Source organism: Anomaloglossus baeobatrachus, chromosome 6 (assembly GCF_048569485.1).
Source record: "Anomaloglossus baeobatrachus isolate aAnoBae1 chromosome 6, aAnoBae1.hap1, whole genome shotgun sequence".
Classification (NCBI taxonomy): Eukaryota; Metazoa; Chordata; class Amphibia; order Anura; family Aromobatidae; genus Anomaloglossus; species Anomaloglossus baeobatrachus.
Genome location: NC_134358.1, coordinates 119,948,498 through 119,973,907, shown reverse-complemented (window position 1 = coordinate 119,973,907; position 25,410 = coordinate 119,948,498). Strand labels below are relative to the sequence as shown.

Genomic DNA, 25,410 nt, shown 5'->3' with positions numbered 1-25,410 from the left:
GCTCCATCCGCCATGCTGCGCACTCCCAAACGTGCTCCATCCACCATGCTGCGCACTCCCAAATGTGCTCCATCCGCCATGCTGCGCACTCCCAAACGTGCTCCATCCGCCATACTCCGCACTCCCCATCGTGCTCCATCCCCCATGCAGCGCACTCCCCATCGTGCTCCATCCCCTATGCTGCGCAGCCCCCATCGTGCTCCATCTCCCATGCTGCGCACTCCCAAACGTGCTCCATCCGCCATGCTGCGCACTCCCAAACGTGGTCCATCCGCCATGCTGCGCACTCCCAAACGTGGTCCATCCGCCATGCTGCGCACTCCCAAACGTGCTCCATCCGCCATGCTGCGCACTCCCAAACGTGCTCCATCCGCCATGCTGCGCACTCCCAAACGTGCTCCATCCGCCATGCTGCGCACTCCCAAACGTGCTCCATCCGCCATGCTGCGCACTCCCAAACGTGCTCCATCCGCCATGCTGCGCACTCCCAAACGTGCTCCATCCGCCATGCTGCGCACTCCCAAACGTGGTCCATCCGCCATGCTGCGCACTCCCAAACGTGCTCCATCCGCCATGCTGCGCACTCCCAAACGTGCTCCATCCGCCATGCTGCGCACTCCCAAACGTGCTCCATCCGCCATGCTGCGCACTCCCAAACGTTCTGCATCCGCCATGCTGCGCACTCCCAAACGTGCTCCATCCCCCATGCTGCGCACCCCCCATCGTACTCCATCCCCCATGCTGCACCAGCATCAGCCTCTCTACCCGCAGCATCAGCCTCTCTCCTCCCAGCATCAGCCTCTCTCCTCCCAGCATCAGCCTCTCTCCTCCCAGCATCAGCCTCTCTACCCGCAGCATCAGCCTCTCTGTCCCCAGCATCAGCCTCTCTGTCCCCAGCATCAGCCTCTCTGTCCCCAGCATCAGCCTCTCTCATCCCAGCATCAGCCTCTCTCATCCCAGCATCAGCCTCTCTCCTCCCAGCATCAGCCTCTCTCCTCCCAGCATCAGCCTCTCTCCTCCCAGCATCAGTCTTTTCTGTCCCCAGCATCAGCCTCTCTCCTCCCAGCCTCCCCCAGCATCAGCCTCCCCCAGCATCAGCCTCTCTCCTCCCAGCATCAGCCTCTCTCTTCCCAGCATCAGCCTCTCTCCTCCCAGCCTACCCCAGCCTCAGCCTCCCCCAGCATCAGCCTCTCTCCTCCCAGCATCAGCCTTTTCGGTCCCCAGCATCAGCCTCTCTCTTCCCAGCCTACCCCAGTCTCAGCCTTCCCCAGCATCAGCCTCTCTTCTCTCAGCCTCCCCATCCCAGCCTTCCCCAGGATCAGCCTCTCTCCTCCCAGCCTCCTCCAGCATGCCGTGCTCCTCTGCCGACACTCACAGATCCGATCGCATACACTCACACACACACACACGCCCCCGATCGCATACACGCACACACACCCGATCGCATACACTCACACACACCCGATCGCATACACTCACACACACCCGATCGCATACACTCACACACACCCGATCGCATACACTCACGCACACACACACACATTGACGATATTGCATATACGCGCTCACACTCACAACATCCGGAGATACCACATGATTCTGGCCATGTGATCCTCCGGCAGGTCCTGGAAGCTCACAGCACAGTATCGCCGCCGAGAAGCAAGCGATATCCCAGGATGTTGTGAGTGTGTGGATGCGATGTGATGTGTGTGAGGTGTGTGTGAGAGTGAGTGTGATCTGATGTGTGTGTGTGTGTATGTGTGTGTGTGCTGTTATGTGTGTGCGCGTGTGTGTATGTTCCGCCGCTGCAGGACCTTGATGCGCTGGTAACTATGCTACCATGGTTACCAGCGTATCTCGTCCCCCGCTCGCACGGGAGCCCACACCAGCATACGCCGGCCAGCCCCAGCAATGCGAGGGTATGTGTCGGCTGGTTTGGCGGCGTACGCTGATGTGGGCTCCCGGGGGTACAGTACTCACCTGGGAGTCGTGGCTCCGTGACCGTGTCGGTTCGGGGAATGCGTGGGGGGGCGGGGCCAGAGCTAGCGTGCATTGCGTGAGGGGGGCGGGGCGTGGGCGAGTTGCCAATGCCTGCAGGGTGCCGGGGCGAGAGGCCAATCTGTGGGGGGGGCGGAGCCTGGGCGAGCGGCCGGCCAATCCGTGTGGGGGCGCAGCCTGGGCGAGCGGCCAATCCGTGCGGGGGGGCGTGGCCATGGCGAGCCCAGCGGCCAATCAGCTTTGTGTCACCGTAAGGACACAATTTTGGAGCAAGACAGACAGACAGACAGACAGAATAAGGCAATTATATATATAGATAATGCTCATATAAGTGGGCAACTCACTGATGCCAGTGCAAATACATATAATAAATATATCAAAAACATTAATATAATATTCAATATTATTAATTTCAAAGTGCTGTGGGTGATATATAATATATGTAAGTATAATATATAATACAATATATACATTTATGTGCACAAAAGCATCTAGACTTAGTTATAAAAAACTCACATACAGAAACAGCTCAAACACGATCATATCCACAGACCTGATGACATGTTCGACCTGAGTATGCTCCTTCTCCCCCGCCATTCACCCTAATGCATTGAATATTAACTAAATGTGCATTGTATGTGTATGAGATCCTAAATAACAGAACTCTTTCACAGAATATTACATCAGCATGGTGATGTTCGGGAGAGCCATGAACACCGACCAGACCAAGCCTCTTACATTCAGATTGAAAGGAGTGACCACAGGTTAGAAGATAATGTTTTACTATATATTAGTGCGATTGTCTTTCTCTAGTTGTTGTAGGTTTGGCTCCCAGCACCACCAGGAAGCTGTTGATATTGCCCAGTGAAGTGCGGCTAGGTAATTTGTGTCCTGTGTCCTCTGCAGGGGATATGTAGTGGCTCCATTATTCGGCTTGTCATCAGGGAGCCGACCCTACCAACCAGTAGTGATGAAGTCTGCATGTCCCCATTTATAAGTAAAAATATTATCATGCAGAACTTTGCAAAATATTTGTAGGAGGCAGAGTGTTCTTCCCTGCCCCCTAGGATTTGCTTTCAGTATGTGAACTAGGCTGGGCTGTGTGTAATCACATACTTGTATAACCCCTTCACTACCTTGTGATTTTCCATTTTTGAGCTTTTGTTTTTTCTTTCCCTTATTCCTGGAGCCAAAGCTTTTTTATATTTCTGGCCCCACAACTGTATAAGAACTTGTTTCTTTATCGTTCCTATGGGAGACCCAGACCATGGGTGTATAGCTTCTGCCTCCGGAGGACACACAAAGTACTACACCAAAAAGTGTAGCTCCTCCCTCCGAGCATATACACCCCCTGGATAACCAAATATAGCCAGTTCAATGCTTTGTGTTCAGGAGGCACACCTGAACACAAAAAAGAAAGAGTTTGAAGAAAAGCGGGTCCAAGCCTGGACTCCCGGCATGTCCCTTCTCACCCCACTGTGTCGGCGGTGTTGTTAAGGTTGATTTCAGGGCTGGAGCCTTACATGCCGTGCTCCTTCACCATCCCTCGGGCTCTGGCTTGAAGTGGGAGCCAGCACGGTTCTCCCTGCCTTGCAGGAGACCGGTCTCCATCCGCAGCCCTTTCAGGATCCTGCCGGACGGAGCACTCATCCCTCAGGGACCTGGCCCTGCGTCTCACAAGCTAAGTATCTGAGACGTTATTATCCGGGGGTCCCTTGTACTTTATTGTTGGGGAGAGTGTGCTGTGTATGTATTCTGACATTTCCGGCCGGTTCTCTGGTTTTCACCAGAGAACCGCGCCGATGGTGCCTGCGCGCCGGCCGCATCGTTAAATTTAGGCCCCGGCTTCGCCTGAGGCCTAGTTTCGTTTTCACTGCCCCTGCATGCCAATCATGCAGAGGGACAGTGCGGCTCCGCCCAGCGGCCGTTCGGCTCAGGAGAGGGACACTCCTCTCTAAGGAAATGTTTCCCTCCCCTGTATATCTCCTTGGCCCTCGGGATCCCGCTCTTAGAGTAGGCCACGCCCCCTCTCCTCGCTCCGGCTTGGGCAGAAGCGCCATTTTATCAGCGTTCTTATGTCAGCACAGCGATCGGCGCTGGCTGCAGTATCTCTCTGGGGGTCCGGGCTGTGGGATCTGGAGGGCACAGAGAGGGGTTGGCAGAATGTCAGACGGTATGGCAAGCCACAACCTCCGGTTGTGGACCTGCTTATATTATATACTCTGCTTATATACTCTGCTGGGGGTCATTCTGACTCAGAGCCCCCACTTCAGCAGCATGTCTCACATGAGCAGCAAGGCTGCAAGGTTGTACTCAATATGCACTGCATGTAGGCTCCTACTGCCTGTACCGAGCACATAACCACATTGTGATGCCTGCTCTAACATGGTGGTGCCTCAGCCTGGAGTCTCATCCCCAGTGGTTCCTCTGGCTGCTCCGGCTTCGGTGGCTGAACTCCCGGCTTGGGCAGAATCCTTCTCTCCATGGGACAGCTGTCCCGGACTCTGCTGAGCATGCATCAGCCCCCTTCTCAGGGCGCTTCTGCTGCTACGGCTCGCTCAGCAAGGTCACAGAGGATTCTCCATCTGGTCTCAGACCCCGTCCTCCTAAAAGGAGACGCAGGGTCCCCTCTCCTTCCTCGTCTCGCGGCTCTGATTCACGAGCTGACTCGCAGGACGAGGAGGATGCCTTTACTGGGGGCTCGGACGCTACCTCCATGTACCCCATTGATCTGTCCGAAAGTGACGCAGATGCTAGTGATTTGATTGCGTCCATTACTTTTGTACTGGACCTCAATCCGCCTGTATCAGAGGAGCAACCCTCCCTGGCAAGAAAGCACCAGTTTACCTTGCCCAAGAGAACAAGGAGTGTGTTCCTTAACCACTCCAGTTTTCAGGCCACTGTGACCAAGCCTAGGGCCTGTCCTGACAGACGCTGCCTAAAGCGTGGTTCTGATGACCGTTTTCCGTTTCCACCAGAGGTGGTCAAGGAGTGGGCTCATTCACCAAAGGTGGACCCTCCGGTGTCTAGACTCTCAGCCCGGACAGTTGTATCAGTGGCTGATGACACCTCTCTTAAGGATTCCCTGGCGGGAAGAGTAACTGACCGCCAGGTTGACCTTCTGGCCAAATCTGTATCTGAGGTGGCAGGGGTCTCGTTCTCCCCATCTTTCTTTGTCGCTCCATTGGGAGACCCAGACAATTGGGTGTATAGCTTCTGCCTCCGGAGGCCACACAAAGTATTACACTTTAAAAAGTGTAACCCCTCCCCTCTGCCTATACACCCTCCCGTGCATCACGGGCTCCTCAGTTTTATGCTTTGTGTGGAAGGAGGCACCAGATTGGCCGAGGCGGTCGTGGTACCCGGATCTGTGGCATCTCACGGTGGGTCAGCCGTGGGCGCTTCCAGACCGCCCAGACTTGCTGTCACAAGGGCCGTTTTTCCATCTGAATTCTGCGGCCCTCAACCTGACTGTGTGGCCATTGAGTCCTGGCTCCTAGCGTCTTCAGGGTTATCTCAGGATGTCATTGCCACTATGAGACAAGCCAGGAAACCAACGTCCGCCAAGATCTATTACAGGTCTTGGCGGATCTTCTTGTCCTGGTGCTCTGATAATGGTTTTGCTCCCTGGCCTTTTGCCTTACCCATTTTTCTTTCATTCCTTCAATCCGGAATGGACAAGGGTTTGTCACTGGGCTCTCTCAAGGGACAAGTATCGGCGCTCTCAGTATTTTTTCAAAAGCGTCTGGCCAGGCTTCCGCAGGTCCGCACGTTCCTGCAGGGAGTTTGCCACATAGTCCCATCTTACAAGCGCCCGCTGGAACCCTGGGACCTTAACAGGGTGCTAACGGCTCTTCAGAAACCACCTTTCGAGCCGCTGCGGGATGTCTCTTTATCACGTCTTTCGCAAAAGGTGGCATTTCTAGTGGCAGTTACATCACTCCGAAGAGTGTCGGAGCTTGCAGCGCTGTCATGCAAAGCCCCCTTCCTAGTTTTTCACCAGGATAAGGTGGTTCTGCGTCCTGTCCCGGAATTTCTCCCTAAGGTGGTATCTCCGTTTCATCTCAATCAGGATATCTCCTTACCTTCATTTTGCCCTAATCCAATTCACCAATGTGAAAAGGATTTGCACTCATTAGATCTAGTGAGAGCACTCCGGTTCTACGTGTCTCGCACGGCGCCCCTGCGCCGTTCAGATGCGCTCTTTGTCCTTGTCGCTGGCCGGCGTAAGGGATCGCAGGCTTCCAAGTCAACCTTGGCTCGGTGGATCAAGGAACTGATTCTTGAAGCTTACCGTTCTGCGGGGCTTCCGCTTCCTTCGGGGCTGAAAGCCCATTCTACCAGAGCCGTGGGTGCGTCCTGGGCATTGCGGCACCGGGCTACGGCTCAGCAGGTGTGTCAGGCAGCTACCTGGTCTAGCCTGCACACTTTCACGAAACACTATCAGGTGCATACCTATGCTTCGGCAGACGCCAGTCTAGGTAGGCGAGTCCTTCAGGCGGCGGTTGCCCACCTGTAAGAGGGAGTCGTGTCGGCTCTTTCTATCGAGGTATTCTTTACCCACCCAGGGACTGCTTTTGGACGTCCCAATTGTCTGGGTCTCCCAATGGAGCGACAAAGAAGAAGGGAATTTTGTTTACTTACCGTAAATTCCTTTTCTTCTAGCTCCTATTGGGAGACCCAGCACCCGCCCCTGTTCCCTTCGGGCTGGTTGTTCTTTTGTGTACACATGTTGTTCATGTTGAATTGTTCTTTTGGTTCATGGTTTTCAGTTCTCCGAACATCCTTCGGATTGAATTTACCTTAGACCAATTTATAAGTTTCCTCCTTCCTGCTTTTGCACCAAAACTGAGGAGCCCGTGATGCACGGGAGGGTGTATAGGCAGAGGGGAGAGGTTACACTTTTTAAATTGTAATACTTTGTGTGGCCTCCGGAGGCAGAAGCTATACACCCAATTGGCTGGGTCTCCCAATAGGAGCTAGAAGAAAAGGAATTTACGGTAAGTAAACAAAATTCCCTTCTTTGCAACAGTGTGGGCTCTCATAGCCATCTCTGCTTCTCTAGAGGAGATGCATTCCCTCACCAGGGACTCTATGCCCGAAATGGTTGCCTTAACTTCCAGGCTTCAGCCTTTTCATCCTATGCCATGTCTGCCATGCTGGAGGGTTCTCACCGCACTGCGGTGGCTTCGGCTAATTCTCTCGCTATGCGCAGGATCTTGTGGCTTCGAGAGTGGAAGGCAGACGCTTCTTCAATGAAGTACCTTGCTGGGCTCCCATTTGCTGGGCCCAGGCTGTTCGGTGAACAACTGGATGAAATTATTCAGGAAGCTACTGGCGGGAAGAGTACTTCCATGCCACAAACAAAACCAGGAAACCTGTCCAGGGCAGGAACCAGTCGAGGTTTCGTTCCTTTCGTTCCTCCAACTGGTCGTCCTCTAAGCCCTCGGCCTCGTCCACTAACTCAGCCAAGGACCAAAAACCCATCTGACGCACGAAGCCGCGTCCTCAGAGCAGGAGCTGCTGCCACTAAGGCAGCCTCCTCTTGACTATCTGGCCGCGCCAGCAACGTCCTTGGTCGGTGGCAGGCTCTCCCGCTTTGGCGACGTGTGGTTTCAACACGTCTCCGATCAGTGGGTGCGGGATATCACCTCCCACGGCTACAGGATAGAATTCTATCCAGCCCGCCAAACAGATTTTTTCTGTCAACTCCCCCCTGCTCCAAGGCCGCCGCCTTCTCACAGGCCGTGGCACCCTTGCAGGCCAACGGAGTAATTGTACCGGTTCCCGCCCGGGAACGGTTCAGAGGTTTCTACTCAAATCTCTTCCTAGTCCCCGAAAGGGACGGTTCCTTCCGGCCCATCCTGGATCTCAAGCTTCTCAAAAAGCATGTTCAGGTGCGGCATTTTCGCATGGAGTCTCTGCGATCAGTCATTGCCTCAATGACCCAAGGAGATTTCCTAGCATCCTCGACATCAGAGATGCCTACCTGCATGTGCCAATTGCAGTTTCACACCAGCGTTGGCTACGTTTTGCAATCGGAGAGGAACATTTCCAATTCGTGGCTCTTCCCTTTGGGTCAGCCACGGCCCCTCGAGTATTCATCAGGGTTATGGCAGCAGTGGTTGCGGTTCTGCACCTCCGGGGGTTGGCAGTAATCCCTTTTCCTGGACGGCTTTCTAGTCAAGGCTTCATCCAGTGCAGACTGTCAGCGGAGTGCCTCGCTCACTCTCGCCACTCTAGTCCAATTCGGGTGGCTTGTCCTTTCTTCAGCGCTCTATTGGGAGACCCAGACGATTGGGGTATAGCTACTATAGCTACTGCCCTCTGGAGGCCACACAAAGCACTACATCAAAAGTGCAAGGCCCCTCCCCCTCTGGCTATACCCCCCCCGTGATATCACGGGTTCTCCAGTTTTAGCTTTGTGTGCGAAGGAGGTCAGACATTCCATGCATAGCTCCACAGATTTTAGTCAGCAGTAGCTGCTGACTATTTCGGATGGAAGAAAAGAGGACACATATAGTGTCCCCAGCATGCTCCCTTCTCACCCCTGGATGGTGTTGTAAGGTTGAGGTACCTATTGCTGGTACAGGGCTGGAGCCTGACATGCTGTTTTCCTTCCACATCCCCTGGTAGGGCTCTGTGGAAGTGGGATCCTGCCGGCCTCTCAGCTCTGACGCCGGGCTCCATCCACAGACCCATTAGAACCTGATGGATTCGGAGCAGGAGTACGATCAGGGACAGGCCCTGCATCATACAGGTACTCTGTGTCCCCGGCAGGCACAGACACACTCCGGGCTGGCTGGGTGTTGTAGTGCGCCGGGGACCGCAACGTTGGAGTTAGTGTCCCTACAGATTACTGGGGGATTGTTTGTGTATGGGAACGCAGCGCCGACCCCCTCTGGACCGGGCGGCGCTGCTGTGACTTGTGGTGCGCCGGGGATCCGCCGTCCGCGCTTTTACGGCGGCGGCGGTTATAAATTGAGTCCCCGGCTTTTTGGGCCTAGGACGCCGGCAGCTCCGATTCGTTCCCGCCCCCACCCTGTCATTCAGGGTAGGGGAGAGACGCTGTTCGCTAGCAGCGACGAGGGCTGGAGCCTGATTTACATGCTCCAGCCCTCACACTAGGCACAGAGGGAAGCAGGCTTCCCGCTCTTGGCCAGGAACGCCCAGGGCCCGCCCCCCTTCTCTCTCAGGACGCCGGCAGCCATTACATGCAGTCTGGCTGGAGGAAGGACGCAAGGCTCTGGGAGACCTGGACTAGGGGCTATCTGGCGACCACACACCCGCTTTTTAAGCGGGCGGTAAGCGATTTTTCTGTGCTGGTCCCTCTAGTGCCTCACGGTGTATCGGTGTACTGTGTACAGATATAGAGATATTGTATTTCTTGCACTGTGAGGTCGCTTCTGGCTGCTCTCCCAGATCACTCTGTGGAAGCAGCAACATGCCATCCTCAAAACGCAAGGCTGCCAAGGCCAGGGCTGTGTGTACTGCGTGTGCTGCATGTGGGGCTAATCTACCAGCAGGCTCCCATTGTGTGCAATGCTCCGACCCGGTGCTGCTTCGCCAGCCGGAGTCAGGAGAGGTAGTGACCCAGGCTGAGACGCTTGTAAGTTCTGCCCCGGTGACAGGGACAGACTTTGCAGTTTTTGCTGATAATATGTCTCTGTCTATGGCAAAAATCCTTGAAACCTTGCAATCTATGCATGGGGCTCAGTCTTTGGGCACGGCGAGGCCTCTGTCCTCAGGTCCCCCTCACTTGGAATTAATCCAGCCCACAGGGGGGTCCCCGGCTTCACAGGCCGAGGATTATGACTCAGATGATAGCCCCAGCCACCCTAAGCGAGCTCGCTGGGAAAGACCCTCGACGTCATCACACTGCTCAGGGTCTCAGCGCAATCAGTCTCCCTGTGATGGGTCTGATGAGAGTGATCAGGAATCCATTCCTGGAACCCCTCTCAACCTGGATACCCCTGATGGGGATGCCATGGTAAACGACCTTATCTCAGCCATCAATAGGCTGTTGGATATTTCTCCCCCAGCCCCTTCAGCAGAAGAGGCAGCGGCAGAGCAGGAGAAGTTTCGTTTCCTTTATCCCAAGCGTAAATTGAGTGCTTTCTTGGATCACTCTGACTTCAGAGAATCAATCCAGAAGCACGACGCTCACCCAGAAAGGCGTTTCTCTAAACGATCTAAAGATACGCGTTTCCCTTTCCCCCCTGAGGTGGTCAAGCGCTGGACACAGTGTCCAAAGGTAGACCCCCCGATTTCCAAACTCGCAGCTAGGTCCATAGTTGCAGTGGAGGATGGCGCTTCACTTAAAGATGCCAATGACAGACAGATGGACCTTTGGTTAAAATCTGTCTATGAAGCTATCGGCGCGTCGTTTGCTCCGGCATTCGCAGCCGTATGGGCACTCCAGGCTATTTCAGCTGGCTTAGCAAAAGTGGATGCTATCATACATCCAGCAGTGCCGCAAGTGGCGCATCTTACCACGCAGATGTCGGCGTTTGCGTCTTACGCTATCAATGCGGTCCTAGAATCTACCAGTCGCACCTCAATGGCGTCCGCCAATTCGGTAGTTTTGCGCAGAGCCTTGTGGTTAAAGGACTGGAAAGCAGATGCTGGTTCCAAAAAATGTTTAACCAGTTTGCCTTTATCTAGAGATAGACTGTTTGGCGAGCCATTGGCTGATATCATTAAGCAGTCCAAGGGTAAAGACTCCTCTTTACCACAACCCAGAACAACCAAACCTCAGCAGAAAAAGTGGCAGCAGAGGTTTCAGTCCTTTCGAGGTTCGGGCAAGACACCGTTTACCTCGTCCAAAGGGACTCAGAGGACGCAAAGAAACTCAGATTCGTGGCGGGCACACACGCGCCCCAAGAAAGCAAATGGAGGTACCGCTTCCAAAGCGGCTACCTCATGACTTCCAGCCCCCTCCCTCCGCATCGCCGGTCGGGGGCAGGCTCTCCCGCTTTTCCGGCATTTGGATGTCACAGGTCAAAGACCGGTGGGTGACGGACATTTTGTCTCGCGGGTACAGAATCGAGTTCAATTCTCGTCCTCCAGCTCGGTTCTTCAGAACCTCCCCACATCCAGACCGAGCAGATGCTCTGCTGCAGGCGGTGGACTCCCTAAGAGCGGAAGGAGTGGTGATCCCAGTCCCTCCTCAGGAACAAGGGCAAGGGTTTTACTCCAATCTCTTTGTGGTTCCAAAAAAGGACGGCTCGTTCCGTCCTGTTCTGGACCTAAAACGGCTCAACAAACATGTGCACGCCAGGAAGTTCCGGATGGAAACCCTGCGTTCTGTCATTGCCTCAATGTCCAGAGGAGACTTCCTTGCCTCAATAGACATCAAAGATGCTTATCTCCACGTGCCAATTGCTACAGAACATCAACGTTTTCTACGTTTTGTGATAGGAGACGACCATTTTCAGTTCGTAGCTCTGCCATTTGGTCTGGCGACAGCCCCACGGGTCTTCACCAAGGTCATGGCGGCGGTGGTAGCAGTCTTGCACTCTCAGGGACACTCGGTGATCCCTTACCTAGACGATTTATTGGTCAAAGCTCCCTCTCAAGAGGCATGTCAGCACAGCCTGAATGCTACACTGGAGACCCTACAGTCTTTCGGATGGATCATCAACTTTCCAAAGTCGATCCTATCACCGACTCAATCACTAACGTATCTTGGCATGGAGTTTCATACTCTAGCAGCGATAGTGAAGCTTCCGCTGAACAAGCAGCGGTCACTACAGACAGGGGTGCAATCTCTTCTGCAGGGCCAGTTGCATCCCTTGCGGCGCCTCATGCATTTCCTAGGGAAGATGGTGGCAGCCATGGAAGCAGTTCCCTTTGCGCAATTTCATCTGCGCCCACTTCAATGGGACATTCTCCGCCAATGGGACGGGAAGTCAACGTCACTGGACAGGAAAGTCTCGCTTTCCCAGACGGCCAAGGACTCCCTACAATGGTGGCTCCTTCCCACCTCATTGTCTCAGGGAAGATCCTTCCTGCCCCCATCCTGGGCAGTAGTCACGACAGATGCGAGTCTGTCAGGGTGGGGAGCGGTATTTCTCCACCACAGGGCTCAGGGGACGTGGACTCCGCAGGAGTCCACCCTTCAGATCAATGTTCTGGAGATCAGAGCAGTGTATCTTGCTCTACTGGCCTTCCAACAGTGGCTGGAAGGGAAGCAGATCCGAATCCAATCGGACAACTCCACAGCGGTGGCATACATCAACCACCAAGGAGGGACGCGCAGTCGGCAAGCCTTCCAAGAAGTCCGGCGCATTCTAATGTGGGTGGAGGACACAGCATCCACCATATCCGCGGTTCACATCCCAGGCGTAGAAAACTGGGAAGCAGACTTCCTCAGTCGCCAGGGCATGGACGCAGGGGAATGGTCCCTTCACCCGGACGTGTTTCAGGAAATCTGTCGCCGCTGGGGAGTGCCGGACGTCGACCTAATGGCATCCCGGCACAACAACAAGGTCCCGGCATTCATGGCGAGGTCGCGCGATCAAAGAGCTCTGGCGGCAGACGCCTTGGTTCAAGATTGGTCGCAGTTTCAGCTCCCATACGTGTTTCCGCCTCTGGCGCTCTTGCCCAGAGTGCTACGCAAGATCAGATCCGAGTGCAGCCGCATCATACTCGTCGCTCCAGACTGGCCGAGGAGGTCGTGGTATCCGGATCTGTGGCATCTCACGATCGGTCGACCGTGGTCACTGCCAGACCGACCAGACTTACTGTCCCAAGGGCCGTTTTTCCATCAGAATTCTGCGGCCCTGAACCTGACTGTGTGGCCATTGAGTCCTGGATCCTAGCATCTGCAGGATTATCTCAAGGAGTCGTTGCCACAATGAGACAAGCTAGAAAGTCGAATTCGGCTAAGATCTACCACAGAACGTGGAAGATTTTCTTATCCTGGTGCTCTGCTCAGGGAGTGTCTCCCTGGCCATTTGCATTGCCCAAGTTTCTTTCCTTCCTGCAATCGGGGTTAGAAAAGGGCTTGTCGCTCAGCTCCCTTAAAGGGCAAGTTTCGGCACTATCCGTGTTTTTTCAGAAGCGTCTAGCACGTCTTTCTAAGGTGCGCACGTTCCTGCAGGGGGTCTGTCATATTGTGCCCCCGTACAAGCGGCCGTTAGATCCATGGGATCTGAACAGGGTACTAGTTGCTCTCCAGAAGCCGCCCTTCGAGCCTCTGAAGGAAGTTTCCTTTTCTCGGCTGTCACAGAAAGTGGCGTTTCTTGTTGCGATCACATCGCTTCGGCGAGTGTCTGAGCTGGCAGCTCTGTCATCCAAGGCTCCCTTCCTGGTGTTCCACCAGGACAAGGTAGTGCTGCGCCCTATTCCGGAGTTTCTCCCTAAGGTCGTATCCTCTTTTCATCTTAATCAGGATATATCCTTGCCTTCTTTTTGTCCTCATCCGGTTCACCGGTATGAAAAGGACTTACGTTTGCTAGATCTGGTGAGAGCACTCAGAATCTACATTTCCCGCACGGCGCCCATGCGCCGTGCCGATGCACTTTTTGTCCTTGTCGCTGGTCCGCGCAAGGGGTTGCAGGCTTCTAAAGCCACCCTGGCTCGATGGATCAAAGAACCAATTCTAGAGGCCTACCGTTCTGCGGGGCTTCCGGTTCCTTCAGGGCTAAAAGCCCACTCAACCAGAGCCGTGGGTGCGTCCTGGGCATTTCGTCACCAGGCTTCGGCTCAACAGGTGTGCCAGGCAGCTACCTGGTCCAGTCTGCACACTTTCACCAAGCATTATCAGGTGCATACCTATGCTTCGGCGGATGCCAGCTTAGGTAGAAGAGTCCTGCAGGCGGCAGTGACACCCCCGTAGGGGAGGGCTGTTTTGCAGCTCTAACATGAGGTATTTCTTTACCCACCCAGGGACAGCTTTTGGACGTCCCAATCGTCTGGGTCTCCCAATAGAGCGCTGAAGAAGAAGGGAATTTTGTTACTTACCGTAAATTCCTTTTCTTCTAGCTCTTATTGGGAGACCCAGCACCCGCCCTGTTGTCCTTCGGGATGTTTTTTTGTTGTTTGCGGGTACACATGTTGTTCATGTTGAACGGTTTTTCAGTTCTCCGATGTTATTCGGAGTTAATTTGTTTAAACCAGTTATTGGCTTCCTCCTTCTTGCTTTGGCACTAAAACTGGAGAACCCGTGATATCACGGGGGGGGTATAGCCAGAGGGGGAGGGGCCTTGCACTTTTGATGTAGTGCTTTGTGTGGCCTCCAGAGGGCAGTAGCTATAGTAGCTATACCCCAATCGTCTGGGTCTCCCAATAAGAGCTAGAAGAAAAGGAATTTACGGTAAGTAACAAAATTCCCTTCTTTCCCAAGTCCACTCTGACTCCGACCCAGAATCTCATGTACCTAGGGATGCAATTCGAGACTCTGCCGGCACTGGTGAAGCTGCCCTTAGTCAAACAGCAGTCCCTCCACTGGCGGTGCGCCCTTTGCTGAGGCCCCGCCGTCATTCCATCAGGCACCTAATGCAGGTGCTGGGTCAGATGGTGGCGTCAATGGAAGCGGTTCCTTTGCCCAGTTCCATCTGCGTCCTCTGCAGCTGGACATTCTCCGCTGTTGGGACAAGCGACCTTGCTCCTTGCACAGGTTAGTGGCTCTGTCGCCACAGACCAGGGGCTCCCTTCAGTGGTGGCTTCGGCCCCTCTCTCTTCAGGGACGCTCCTTCCTGGTCCCGTCCCGGGTGATCCTCACCACGGATGCCAGTCTATCCGGCTGGGGAGCAGTATATCTCCACCACAGAGCGCAGGGCACTTGGACCCCGTCCGAATCAGCCCTCTCGATCAATGTGCTGGAAATTAGAGCTGTGCTTCTAGCTCTCTTAGCCTTTCACCACCTGTTGGCGGGCAAGCACATTCGAGTCCGGTCAGACAACGCGACAGCGGTTGCCTACATCAACTGCCAGGGCGGGACACTCAGCCGCCTGGCAATGTTGGAGGTTCAACGCATCCTTCAGTGGACGGAGGACTCCCAAGTCCACCATATCCGCAGTCCACATCCCAGGCGTGGAAAACTGGGAGGCAGATTATCTCAGCCGTCAAACCGTGGACAGCGGCGAGTGGGCTCTGCATTCGGCAGTGTTTCGGTCACTCTGCCGCAAGGGGGGCACTCCGGAAGTGGATCTTCGCTCCCACGATCCTCAGGCCTTTGCAGCGGACGCGCTGGTTCAAGATTTGTCCCAGTTTCGTCTGTCTTACGTGTTTCCCTCTCTAGCTCTTGCTCAGAGTCCTGCGCAAGCTCAGAATGGAGGGCGTCGGGTTATTCTCATTGCTCCAGACTGGCCCAGGCGAGCTCGGTACCCAGACCTGCTCCATCTGTCCGTAGAGGTGCCGTGGCATCTCCCGGACCGTTCAGACCTTCTCTCACAAGGTCCGTTTTTCCGCCTGAATTCTGCGGCTCTCAGATTGACGGCGTGGCTCTTGAGTCCTGGATCTTGACGACTTCTGGTATCTCTCCTGAAGTCATCTCCACTATGACTCGGGCCCGGAAGTCTTCCTTGGCCAAAATCTATCACAGGACCTGGAGAATTTTCCTGTCCTGGTGTCGCTCTTCCGGCCATGCTTCTTGGCCTTTTTCCTTGCCGACCCTTCTGTCCTTTCTGCAGTCCGTCTGCAGCTAGGACTATCCCTCAATTCCCTCAAGGGACAGGTCTCGGCTCTGTCAGTGTTGTGCCAGCGGCGTATCGCTCGGCTGGCTCAGGTGCGCTCCTTCATGCAGGGCGCATCTCACAGCATTCCACCTTACCGGCGGCCCTTGGATCCCTGGGACCTTAATCTGGTCCTCATGGCTTTCCAGAAACCCCCCTTTGAGCCTCTTAGGGAGGTTTCTTTGTCTCGTCTTTCACAGAAAGTGGTCTTTCTAGTGGCCATAACTTCCTTCAGGAGAGTCTCTGATTTGACTGCGCTCTCTTCGGAGTCACCTTTTTTGGTTTTTCATCAAGACAAGGTGGTTCTCCGTCCGACTCCGGACTTTCTCCCTAAGGTGGTTTCTCCTTTCCACCTTAAACAGGACATTTCCCTGCCTTCCTTTTGTCCGGCTCCTGTTCATCGCTTTGAAAAAGCGTTGCATACTCTGGATCTGGTGCGGGCGCTCCGGATCTATGTGTTTCGCACCGCTGTTGTTAGGCGGCGCACATCTCTTTTTGTGCTGACCACAGGTCGGCGTGACGGCCTCTCGGTTTCTAAGCCGACCCTAGCTCGTTGGATTAGGTCGGCCATTTCCGATGCCTTCCAGTGTACTCAAGTGCCTCCCCTGCCGGGGATCAAGGCACACTCGACCAGAGCTGTCGGTGTCTCTTGGTTTCTCAGGCACCTGGCTACGGCTCAGCAGGTCGGTCTGGCTGCCACTTGGACTAGCCTGCATACCTTTTCGAAGCACTACCAAGTGCATGCTCATGCTTCGGCAGATGCGAGCTTGGGCAGACGCATCCTTCAGGCGGCTGTCGCCCATTTGTGAAGTTAGGTTTCGCCTACTTCTCAGTTTTCTGTTTATTCCCACCCATGGACTGCTTTGAGACGTCCCATGGTCTGGGTCTCCCATAGGAACGATGAAGAAAAAGAGAATTTTGTTTACTTACCGTAAATTCTTTTTCTTATAGTTCCGTAATGGGAGACCCAGCACCCTCCCTATTGCCTTTTGGCAGTTTCTTGCTCCGCGTGTTATCACCGGCTGTTGTTGTAGACAGAGGCTCCGGTTGTTCCGGTTCTTGCTCTATCTCTACTTGTGGGTGGCTACTCTCCTTCAGCTTTTGCACTAAACTGGCTATATTTGGTTATCCAGGGGGTGTATATGCTCGGAGGGAGGAGCTACACTTTTTAGTGTAGTACTTTGTGTGTCCTCCGGAGGCAGAAGCTATACACCCATGGTCTGTGTCTCCCATTACGGAACTATAAGAAAAAGAATTTACGGTAAGTAAACAAAATTCTCTTTTTTTTGTTTTTTTTGTGTCATGAGTTGAACTTTTATTGACCCCATGTCGTGCCGCCCCCTGGTGAATTCCTGTTGCGGGAGGGATGATAGACGCTGCGGGAAGTGAGTGCAGCCCCAGCCTCCTGTGAAGTCACTTTTGAGTCTCCTCTCAAACAAAATGTCACAGGAATTGCAGAAAATCTCCCACACACTTAGAGATGAGCTAAATAGTGAGAAGTATAGGGTATTGTGTTATAAAGCTTATTACAACAGATATTTAGAAAGGATATTTTAGGTGCCGGACCACCCTTTTAAGTTTTTACCTCGTTATATGTGCCTACCGCACATGAAATGAATGGCAAGTAGATACTAAATTCTAAAGGTTTTAGTTTTTTTCTTCTGAAATACAGGCCACATAAAGACAGGAATGCTCAAGAATATCCAATGGATTATGAAGAAAATTTTCGAGAGCAATCAGATCGAAGGCCTGCTACTTCACTTATGAGGAATCGGTAAATTGTGTCTTATCTAAATAAGGATGAGATCTCATCACAAAGTATTATTATTATTTATTATAGCGCCATTTATTCCATGGCGCTTTACAAGGGAAAGAGGGTATACGTACAACAATCATTAACAGTACAAAACAGACTGGTATAGGAGGAGAGAGGACCCTGCCTGCGAGGGCTCACAGTCTACAGGGAATGGGTGATGGTACAATAGGTGAGGACAGAGCCGATTGCGCAGTGGTCTACTGGACTGAGGGCTATTGTAGGTTGTAGGCTTGTTGGAAGAGGTGGGTCTTGAGGTTCCTCTTGAAGCTTTCCACGGTAGGGGAGAGTCTGATATGCCAAGGTAGAGCGTTCCAGAGTATGGGGGAGGCACGGGAGAAATCTTGTACACGATTGTGGGAAGAGGAGATAAGAGAGGAGTAGAGAAGGAGATCTTGTGAGGATCTGAGGTTGCGTGCAGGTAGGTACCGGGAGACTAGATCACAGATGTAAGGAGGAGACAGGTTGTGGATGGCTTTGTATGTCATGGTTAATGTTTTGAACTGGAGTCGTTGGGCGATGGGAAGCCAGTGAAGGGATTGGCAGAGTGGCCAGGCTGGGGAATAGCGGGGGGAGAGTTGGATTAAGCTGGCCGCAGAGTTAAGGATAGATTGGAGGGGTGCAAGAGTGTTGTAAGGGAGGCCAGAGAGCAGGAGGTTGCAGTAGTCGAGGCGGGAGATGATGAGGGCATGCACTAATGTTTTTGCTGATTCTTGGTTAAGGAAAGCACGGATCCGGGAGATATTTTTGAGTTGTAGTCTGCATGAGGTGAAGAGGGCTTGTATGTGTGGCTTGAAGGATAGAGCAGAGTCGAAGGTTACTCCAAGGCAACGAGCTTGTGAGACTGAGGAGAGTGAGCAACCATCGAGTTTGATGGAAAGGCTTGTTGGAGGAGATGAGTGAGGAGGAGGAAAGAGAATGAACTCTGTTTTGTCCATGTTAAGCTTTAGGAATCGCGCAGAGAAGAAGGATGAAATAGCAGACAGACATTGTGGAATTTTGGTTAGTAGAGAGGTAATGTCAGGTCCAGAGAGGTAGATCTGTTTATCATCAGCATAGAGATGATACTGGAAGCCGTGGGACTCTATGAGCTGTCCCAGGCCGAAGGTGTAGATGGAGAACAGCAGGGGTCCAAGAACTGAGCCTTGGGGGACACCGACAGATAGGGGACGAGATGAGGAAGTGGTGTGAGAATGGGAGACACTGAAAGTTCGGTCGGTTAGGTATGAGGATATCCAAGATAGGGCCAAGTCTGTGATGCCCAGAGATGAGAGGATCTGTAGTAGGAGGGAATGCTCTACTGTGTCGAAGGCAGAGGACAGGTCCAGGAGGAGGAGGATAGAGTAGTGTCGCTTGGCTTTGGCGGTTAGTAGATCATTGGTGACTTTGGTTAGGGCAGTTTCAGTAGAGTGATGTGGTCAGGAGCCAGATTGTAGCTGGTCAAAGAGGGAGCAGGAGGAGATGTATGAGGACAGTTCAAGATGGACATGCTGTTCCAGTAGTTTTGAGGCATAGGGGAGAAGGGATATGGGGAAACATCTTTAGGAAATATTTCCTTTGGTCTCTACCAAGATTTAAAGACCATCGGCTTTTAATCAAAAGTGGCCAGTTTTCATTATAATTTTTTTTCCTTTTTCCACTGCTCTCCTGAGTATACCCTTATTTGTTTCTTAAATTATTTTTTTTGTTAAATAAATCTACCATACAGTTTAGAGATTTTAGCCTATATTTCTTTGTCGCTCCATTGGGAGACCCAGACAATTGGGTGTATAGCTTCTGCCTCCGGAGGCCACACAAAGTATTACACTTAAAAGTGTAAACCCCCTCCCCTTCTGCCTATACACCCCCCGTGCCTCACGGGCTCCTCAGTTTTTATGCTTTGTGCGAAGGAGGCTGACATCCACGCATAGCTCCACATGTTGGTCAGCAGCAGCTGCTGACTATGTCGGATGGAAGAAAAGAGGGCCATAACAGGGCCCCCAGCATGCTCCCGTCTCACCCCACTCTGGTCGGCGGTGCTTTTAAGGTTGAGGTACCCATTGCGGGTACACAGGCAGGAGCCACATGCTGTTTTCCTTCCCCATCCCTTAATGGGCTCTGGGTGAAGTGGGATCCTAATCGGTCTCCAGGCACTGGGACCGTGCTCCCTCCGCAGCCCCTGGGGAATCTGCTGGACAGGAGCCGGGTATCGTCAGGGACAAGGCCCTGCTACTGTGAGGTACTCTGTGTCCCCCTGGGGGACCGCGCATGGAGCGCTTGTGCCATACACACTGCAGCACTGCTGGGTGTGTTAGTGCGCCGGGGACTACCGCGCCGGCCGCGCTTATTTGCCGGCCGCGCTTATAACTTTAGTCCCCGGCTTTTGCGGCCTAGTATCGCATATTCCCGCCCCCAGGCCTGCCAGTCAGGGGAAGGGCGGGACGCTGCACAGGACGTCAGCGCTGAGGGCTGGAGCATACTCTGTATCCTCCTCCCCCCTCACTCAGCTCAGTGGGGCATCAGATTCCCGCACTTTCTAGGGCACGCCCACGGCCCCCTCCTCCCCACAGAACGCCGGCAGCCATTCCTGTCAGCACTTCTGACGCTGGAGAGGAGAGACAACACGGCTCTGGGAGGCCCAGGCAGGGAATCTGGTGATCACACAACCGCTTTGAGCGGTCGGTAAGCAGCACCTGGGTGCTGGCCCCACTGAGTGCCGAAGTGTACATATATATATATGCTTATATGCTATACATTTACACTGTACGTTCGCACTGTTGATTTTTGGCTATATACCCTCCTGGATTGTACTCAGAGGAGACAACAGCATGTCGTCCGCAAAAAGCAAGGGTGCCAAAGCACAGGCTTACTTTGCAACCTGTACCTCATGTGCGGCTATACTACCGGCAGGTTCCACCGATCCTCATTGTGTGCAATGCTCGGCCCCTGTGGCACTTACTCAGCCGGAGCCTCTGCTACTGGTGGCCCAGGTGGAACCACCTGCTACCACTGTCCAGGTGACAGGGACGGAGTTTGCAGTATTTGCTGACAAACTGTCTGAGAGTATGGATAAATGGTCTGCTAAGATACTAGAAGCCTTACAGTCCAGACCGGTGACTCAGGCCACGGGCACTGTTGAATCATTGACCCCAGGCCCCCCTCAGTTGGAGCAGCAAAGTGCTCCTGGGGTGACCCATAGGTCCCAGGGTGAGGTCTCTGACACGGACCGCAGTCCCAGGCCGCCTAAACGGGCTCACTGGGAAATTCCCTCGACTTCATCACACTGTTCGGAGTCTCAGCAGGAGGATTCTCTGGATGATGAAGCGGAGGTAGCAGATCAGGATTCTGATCCTGATGCCGCTCTCAACCTAGATACACCTGAAGGTGACGCCATAGTGAATGACCTTATAGCGACCATCAATCAGGTGTTGGATATTTCTCCCCCAGCTCCTCCAATTGAGGAGTCAGCTTCTCAGCAGGAGAAATTCCGTTTCAGGTTTCCCAAGCGTACATTGAGTACGTTTCTGGATCACTCTGACTTCAGAGAGGCAGTCCAGAAACACCGAGCTTGTCCAGATAAGCGTTTTTCCAAGCGCCTTAAGGATACACGTTATCCCTTCCCCCCTGACGTTGTCAAGGGCTGGGCTCAGTGTCCCAAGGTGGATCCTCCAGTCTCCAGACTGGCGGCTAGATCCATAGTTGCAGTGGAAGATGGGGCTTCGCTCAAAGATGCCACTGACAGACAGATGGAGCTCTGGTTGAAATCCATCTATGAAGCTATCGGCGCGTCTTTTGCTCCAGCATTCGCAGCCGTATGGGCACTCCAAGCTATCTCAGCTTGTCATGCGCAGATTAATGCAGTCACACGTACGTCTGCTCCGCAAGTGGTGTCCTTAACCTCTCAGGCGTCGGCGTTTGCGTCCTACGCCATTAATGCTGTCCTGGACTCTGCGAGCCGTACGGCGGTAGCATCCGCCAATTCGGTGGCAGTCCGCAGGGCCATGTGGCTACGTGAATGGAAGGCAGACTCTGCTTCCAAAAAGTTCTTAACCGGTTTGCCATTTTCTGGCGACCGTCTGTTTGGTGAGCGATTGGATGAAATCATTAAACAATCCAAGGGAAAGGACTCATCCTTACCCCAGTCCAAACCAAACAGACCTCAACCACGGAAGGTACAATCGAGGTTTCGGTCCTTTCGGTCCGCGGGCAGGTCTCAATTCTCCTCGTCCAAAAGGCCTCAGAAGGATCAGAGGAACTCCGATTCATGGCGGTCTAAGTCACGTCCTAAAAAGACCGCCGGGGGAACCGCTCCCAAAGCGGCCTCCTCATGACTTTCGGCCTCCCCAAACCGCATCCTCGGTCGGTGGCAGGCTTTCTCGCTTTTGCGACGCCTGGCTGCCACAGGTAAAAGACCGTTGGGTGAGAGACATTCTGTCTCACGGTTACAGGATAGAGTTCAACTCTCGTCCTCCGACTCGGTTCTTCAGAACATCTCCGCCCCCCGAGCGAGCCGATGCTCTTCTTCAGGCGGTGTGCACTCTGAAGGCAGAAGGAGTGGTGATCCCTGTTCCTTTTCAGCAACAGGGTCACGGTTTTTACTCCAACTTGTTCGTGGTGCCGAAAAAGGACGGATCCTTCCGTCCTGTTCTGGACCTAAAACTGCTCAACAAACATGTAAAAACCAGGCGGTTCCGGATGGAATCGCTCCGCTCCGTCATCGCCTCAAAGTCCCAAGGAGATTTCCTAGCATCAATCGACATCAAAGATGCTTATCTCCACGTACCGATTGCTCCAGAGCATCAGCGCTTCCTGCGTTTCGCCATAGGGGACAAACACCTTCAGTTCGTGGCACTGCCTTTCGGCTTGGCGACAGCCCCACGGGTCTTCACCAAGGTCATGGCAACAGTAGTAGCAGTTCTGCACTCTCAGGGACACTCGGTGATCCCTTACTTAGACGATCTGTTTGTCAAGGCACCCTCTCAAGTGGCATGCCAACACAGCCTGAGCATTGCTCTAGAGACTCTCCAGAGTTTCGGATGGATCATCAATTTTCCAAAGTCAAATCTGACACCGGCCCAATCACTGACATATCTTGGCATGGAGTTTCATACTCTCTCAGCGATAGTGAAACTTCCGCTGGACAAACAGCGTTCATTACAGACAGGGGTGCAATCTCTCCTTCAAGGCCAGTCACACCCCTTGCGGCGCCTCATGCACTTCCTAGGGAAGATGGTAGCAGCAATGGAGGCAGTTCCTTTTGCGCAGTTTCATCTGCGCCCACTTCAATGGGACATTCTCCGCAAATGGGACAGGAAGTCGAAGTCCCTCGACAGGAACGTCTCCTTGTCTCGGGCAGCCAAGGCTTCCCTTCAGTGGTGGCTTCTTCCCACTTCTCTGTCGAAGGGGAAATCCTTCCTGCCCCCATCCTGGGCTGTGGTCACGACGGACGCGAGCCTGTCAGGGTGGGGAGCGGTCTTTCTCCACCACAGGGCTCAGGGTACTTGGACTCAGCCAGAGTCCTCCCTTCAGATCAATGTTCTGGAGATAAGGGCAGTGTATCTTGCCCTAAAGGCGTTCCAGCCGTGGGTGGAAGGCAAACAGATCCGAATTCAGTCGGACAACTCCACAGCGGTGGCTTACATCAACCACCAAGGCGGAACACGCAGTCGGCAAGCCTTCCAGGAAGTCCGGCGGATTCTGCTATGGGTGGAAGCCACAGCCTCCACCATATCCGCAGTTCACATCCCGGGCGTAGAAAACTGGGAAGCAGACTTTCTCAGTCGCCAGGGCATGGACGCAGGGGAATGGTCCCTTCACCCAGACGTGTTTCAGGAGATCTGTTGCCGCTGGGGGATGCCGGACGTCGACCTAATGGCGTCCCGGCACAACCACAAGGTCCCGACATTCATGGCACGGTCTCAAGATCACAGAGCTCTGGCGGCAGACGCTTTAGTTCAGGATTGGTCGCAGTTTCAACTCCCTTATGTGTTTCCTCCTCTGGCACTGTTGCCCAGAGTGTTACGCAAGATCAGGTCCGACTGCCGCCGCGCCATCCTCGTCGCTCCAGACTGGCCGAGGAGGTCGTGGTACCCGGATCTGTGGCATCTCACGGTGGGCCAACCGTGGGCACTACCAGACCGACCAGACTTGCTGTCTCAAGGACCGTTTTTCCATCTGAATTCTGCGGCCCTCAACCTGACTGTGTGGCCATTGAGTCCTGGATCCTAGCGTCTTCAGGGTTATCTCAAGAGGTCATTGCCACTATGAGACTGGCTAGGAAACCAACGTCTGCCAAGATCTACCACAGGACGTGGAGGATATTCTTATCTTGGTGCTCTGATCAGGGTTTTTCTCCCTGGCCATTTGCCTTGCCCACTTTTCTTTCCTTCCTTCAATCCGGATTGGAAAAAGGTTTGTCGCTCGGCTCCCTTAAGGGACAAGTCTCAGCGCTCTCTGTGTTCTTTCAGAAGCGCCTAGCCAGACTTCCACAGGTCCGCACGTTCCTGCAGGGGGTTTGTCACATAGTCCCTCCTTACAAGCGGCCGTTAGAACCCTGGGATCTGAACAGGGTGCTGATGGCTCTTCAGAAACCACCTTTCGAGCCAATGAGGGATATTCCTCTCTCACGCCTTTCGCAGAAAGTGGCCTTCCTAGTAGCAGTCACATCACTTCGGAGAGTGTCTGAGCTAGCAGCGCTGTCATGCAAAGCCCCTTTCCTGGTGTTTCACCAGGACAAGGTGGTTCTGCGTTTGGTTCCGGAATTTCTCCCTAAGGTGGTATCCCCCTTTCATCTCAATCAGGATATCTCCTTACCCTCTTTTTGTCCTCATCCAGTTCACCAATGTGAAAGGGATTTGCACTTGTTAGATCTGGTGAGAGCACTCAGACTCTACATTTCTCGTACGGCGCCCCTGCGCCGCTCGGATGCACTCTTTGTCCTTGTCGCTGGCCAGCGTAAAGGGTCACAGGCTTCCAAATCAACCCTGGCTCGGTGGATCAAGGAACCTATTCTCGAAGCTTACCGATCTTCTGGGCTTCCGGTTCCCTCAGGGCTAAGGGCCCATTCTACCAGAGCCGTGGGTGCGTCCTGGGCCTTGCGGCACCAGGCTACGGCTCAGCAGGTGTGTCAGGCAGCTACCTGGTCGAGCCTGCACACTTTCACGAAACACTATCAGGTGCATACCTATGCTTCGGCAGATGCCAGCCTAGGTAGGCGAGTCCTTCAGGCGGCGGTTGCCCACCTGTAGGAAGGGGCCGTTTTACGGCTCTATTTCGAGGTTTTACTTTACCCACCCAGGGACTGCTTTTGGACGTCCCAATTGTCTGGGTCTCCCAATGGAGCGACAAAGAAGAAGGGAATTTTGTTTACTTACCGTAAATTCCTTTTCTTCTAGCTCCAATTGGGAGACCCAGCACCCGCCCCTGTTCCCTTCGGGCTGTTGTTCTTTGTGTACACATGTTGTTCATGTTCAATGGTTTCAGTTCTCCGAAATTTCTTCGGATTGAATTTACTTTAAACCAATTTATAACTTTTCCTCCTTCTTGCTTTTGCACCAAAACTGAGGAGCCCGTGAGGCACGGGGGGTGTATAGGCAGAAGGGGAGGGGCTTTACACTTTTAAGTGTAATACTTTGTGTGGCCTCCGGAGGCAGAAGCTATACACCCAATTGTCTGGGTCTCCCAATTGGAGCTAGAAGAAAAGGAATTTACGGTAAGTAAACAAAATTCCCTTCTTTCAGTGTTAATTTTAGAAAGGTTTTTACCAAGTTGTTACTGTATTATTTGTTATCTGAATACTATAGCAAAAAATGCACCATATCTGTGGGGCAATGCTCTATATGGAATAAATAGTAAAAAATAATTTATTTGGAGGTATTTGTACAAAATATTTGGCTCTGAATCAATGAGCCTTCATTAGCTAAGCAGTGGGAAAAATAATAG

At 53.3% G+C, this 25,410-nt stretch overlaps 1 protein-coding gene across 2 annotated transcripts in view; it reads left to right on the top strand.

The window, feature by feature from the left end:
• CSPP1 (centrosome and spindle pole associated protein 1) overlaps positions 1-25,410 on the top strand; it is a 278,156-nt gene that overhangs the window by 66,915 nt on the left and 185,831 nt on the right. For both annotated transcript variants that reach the window (XM_075353210.1, XM_075353209.1), the window contains 2 exons: positions 2,673-2,762; positions 17,350-17,451. In XM_075353210.1, the coding sequence (XP_075209325.1) occupies positions 2,673-2,762; positions 17,350-17,451 (192 nt within the window). The remainder of the gene's footprint in view (positions 1-2,672; positions 2,763-17,349; positions 17,452-25,410) is intronic.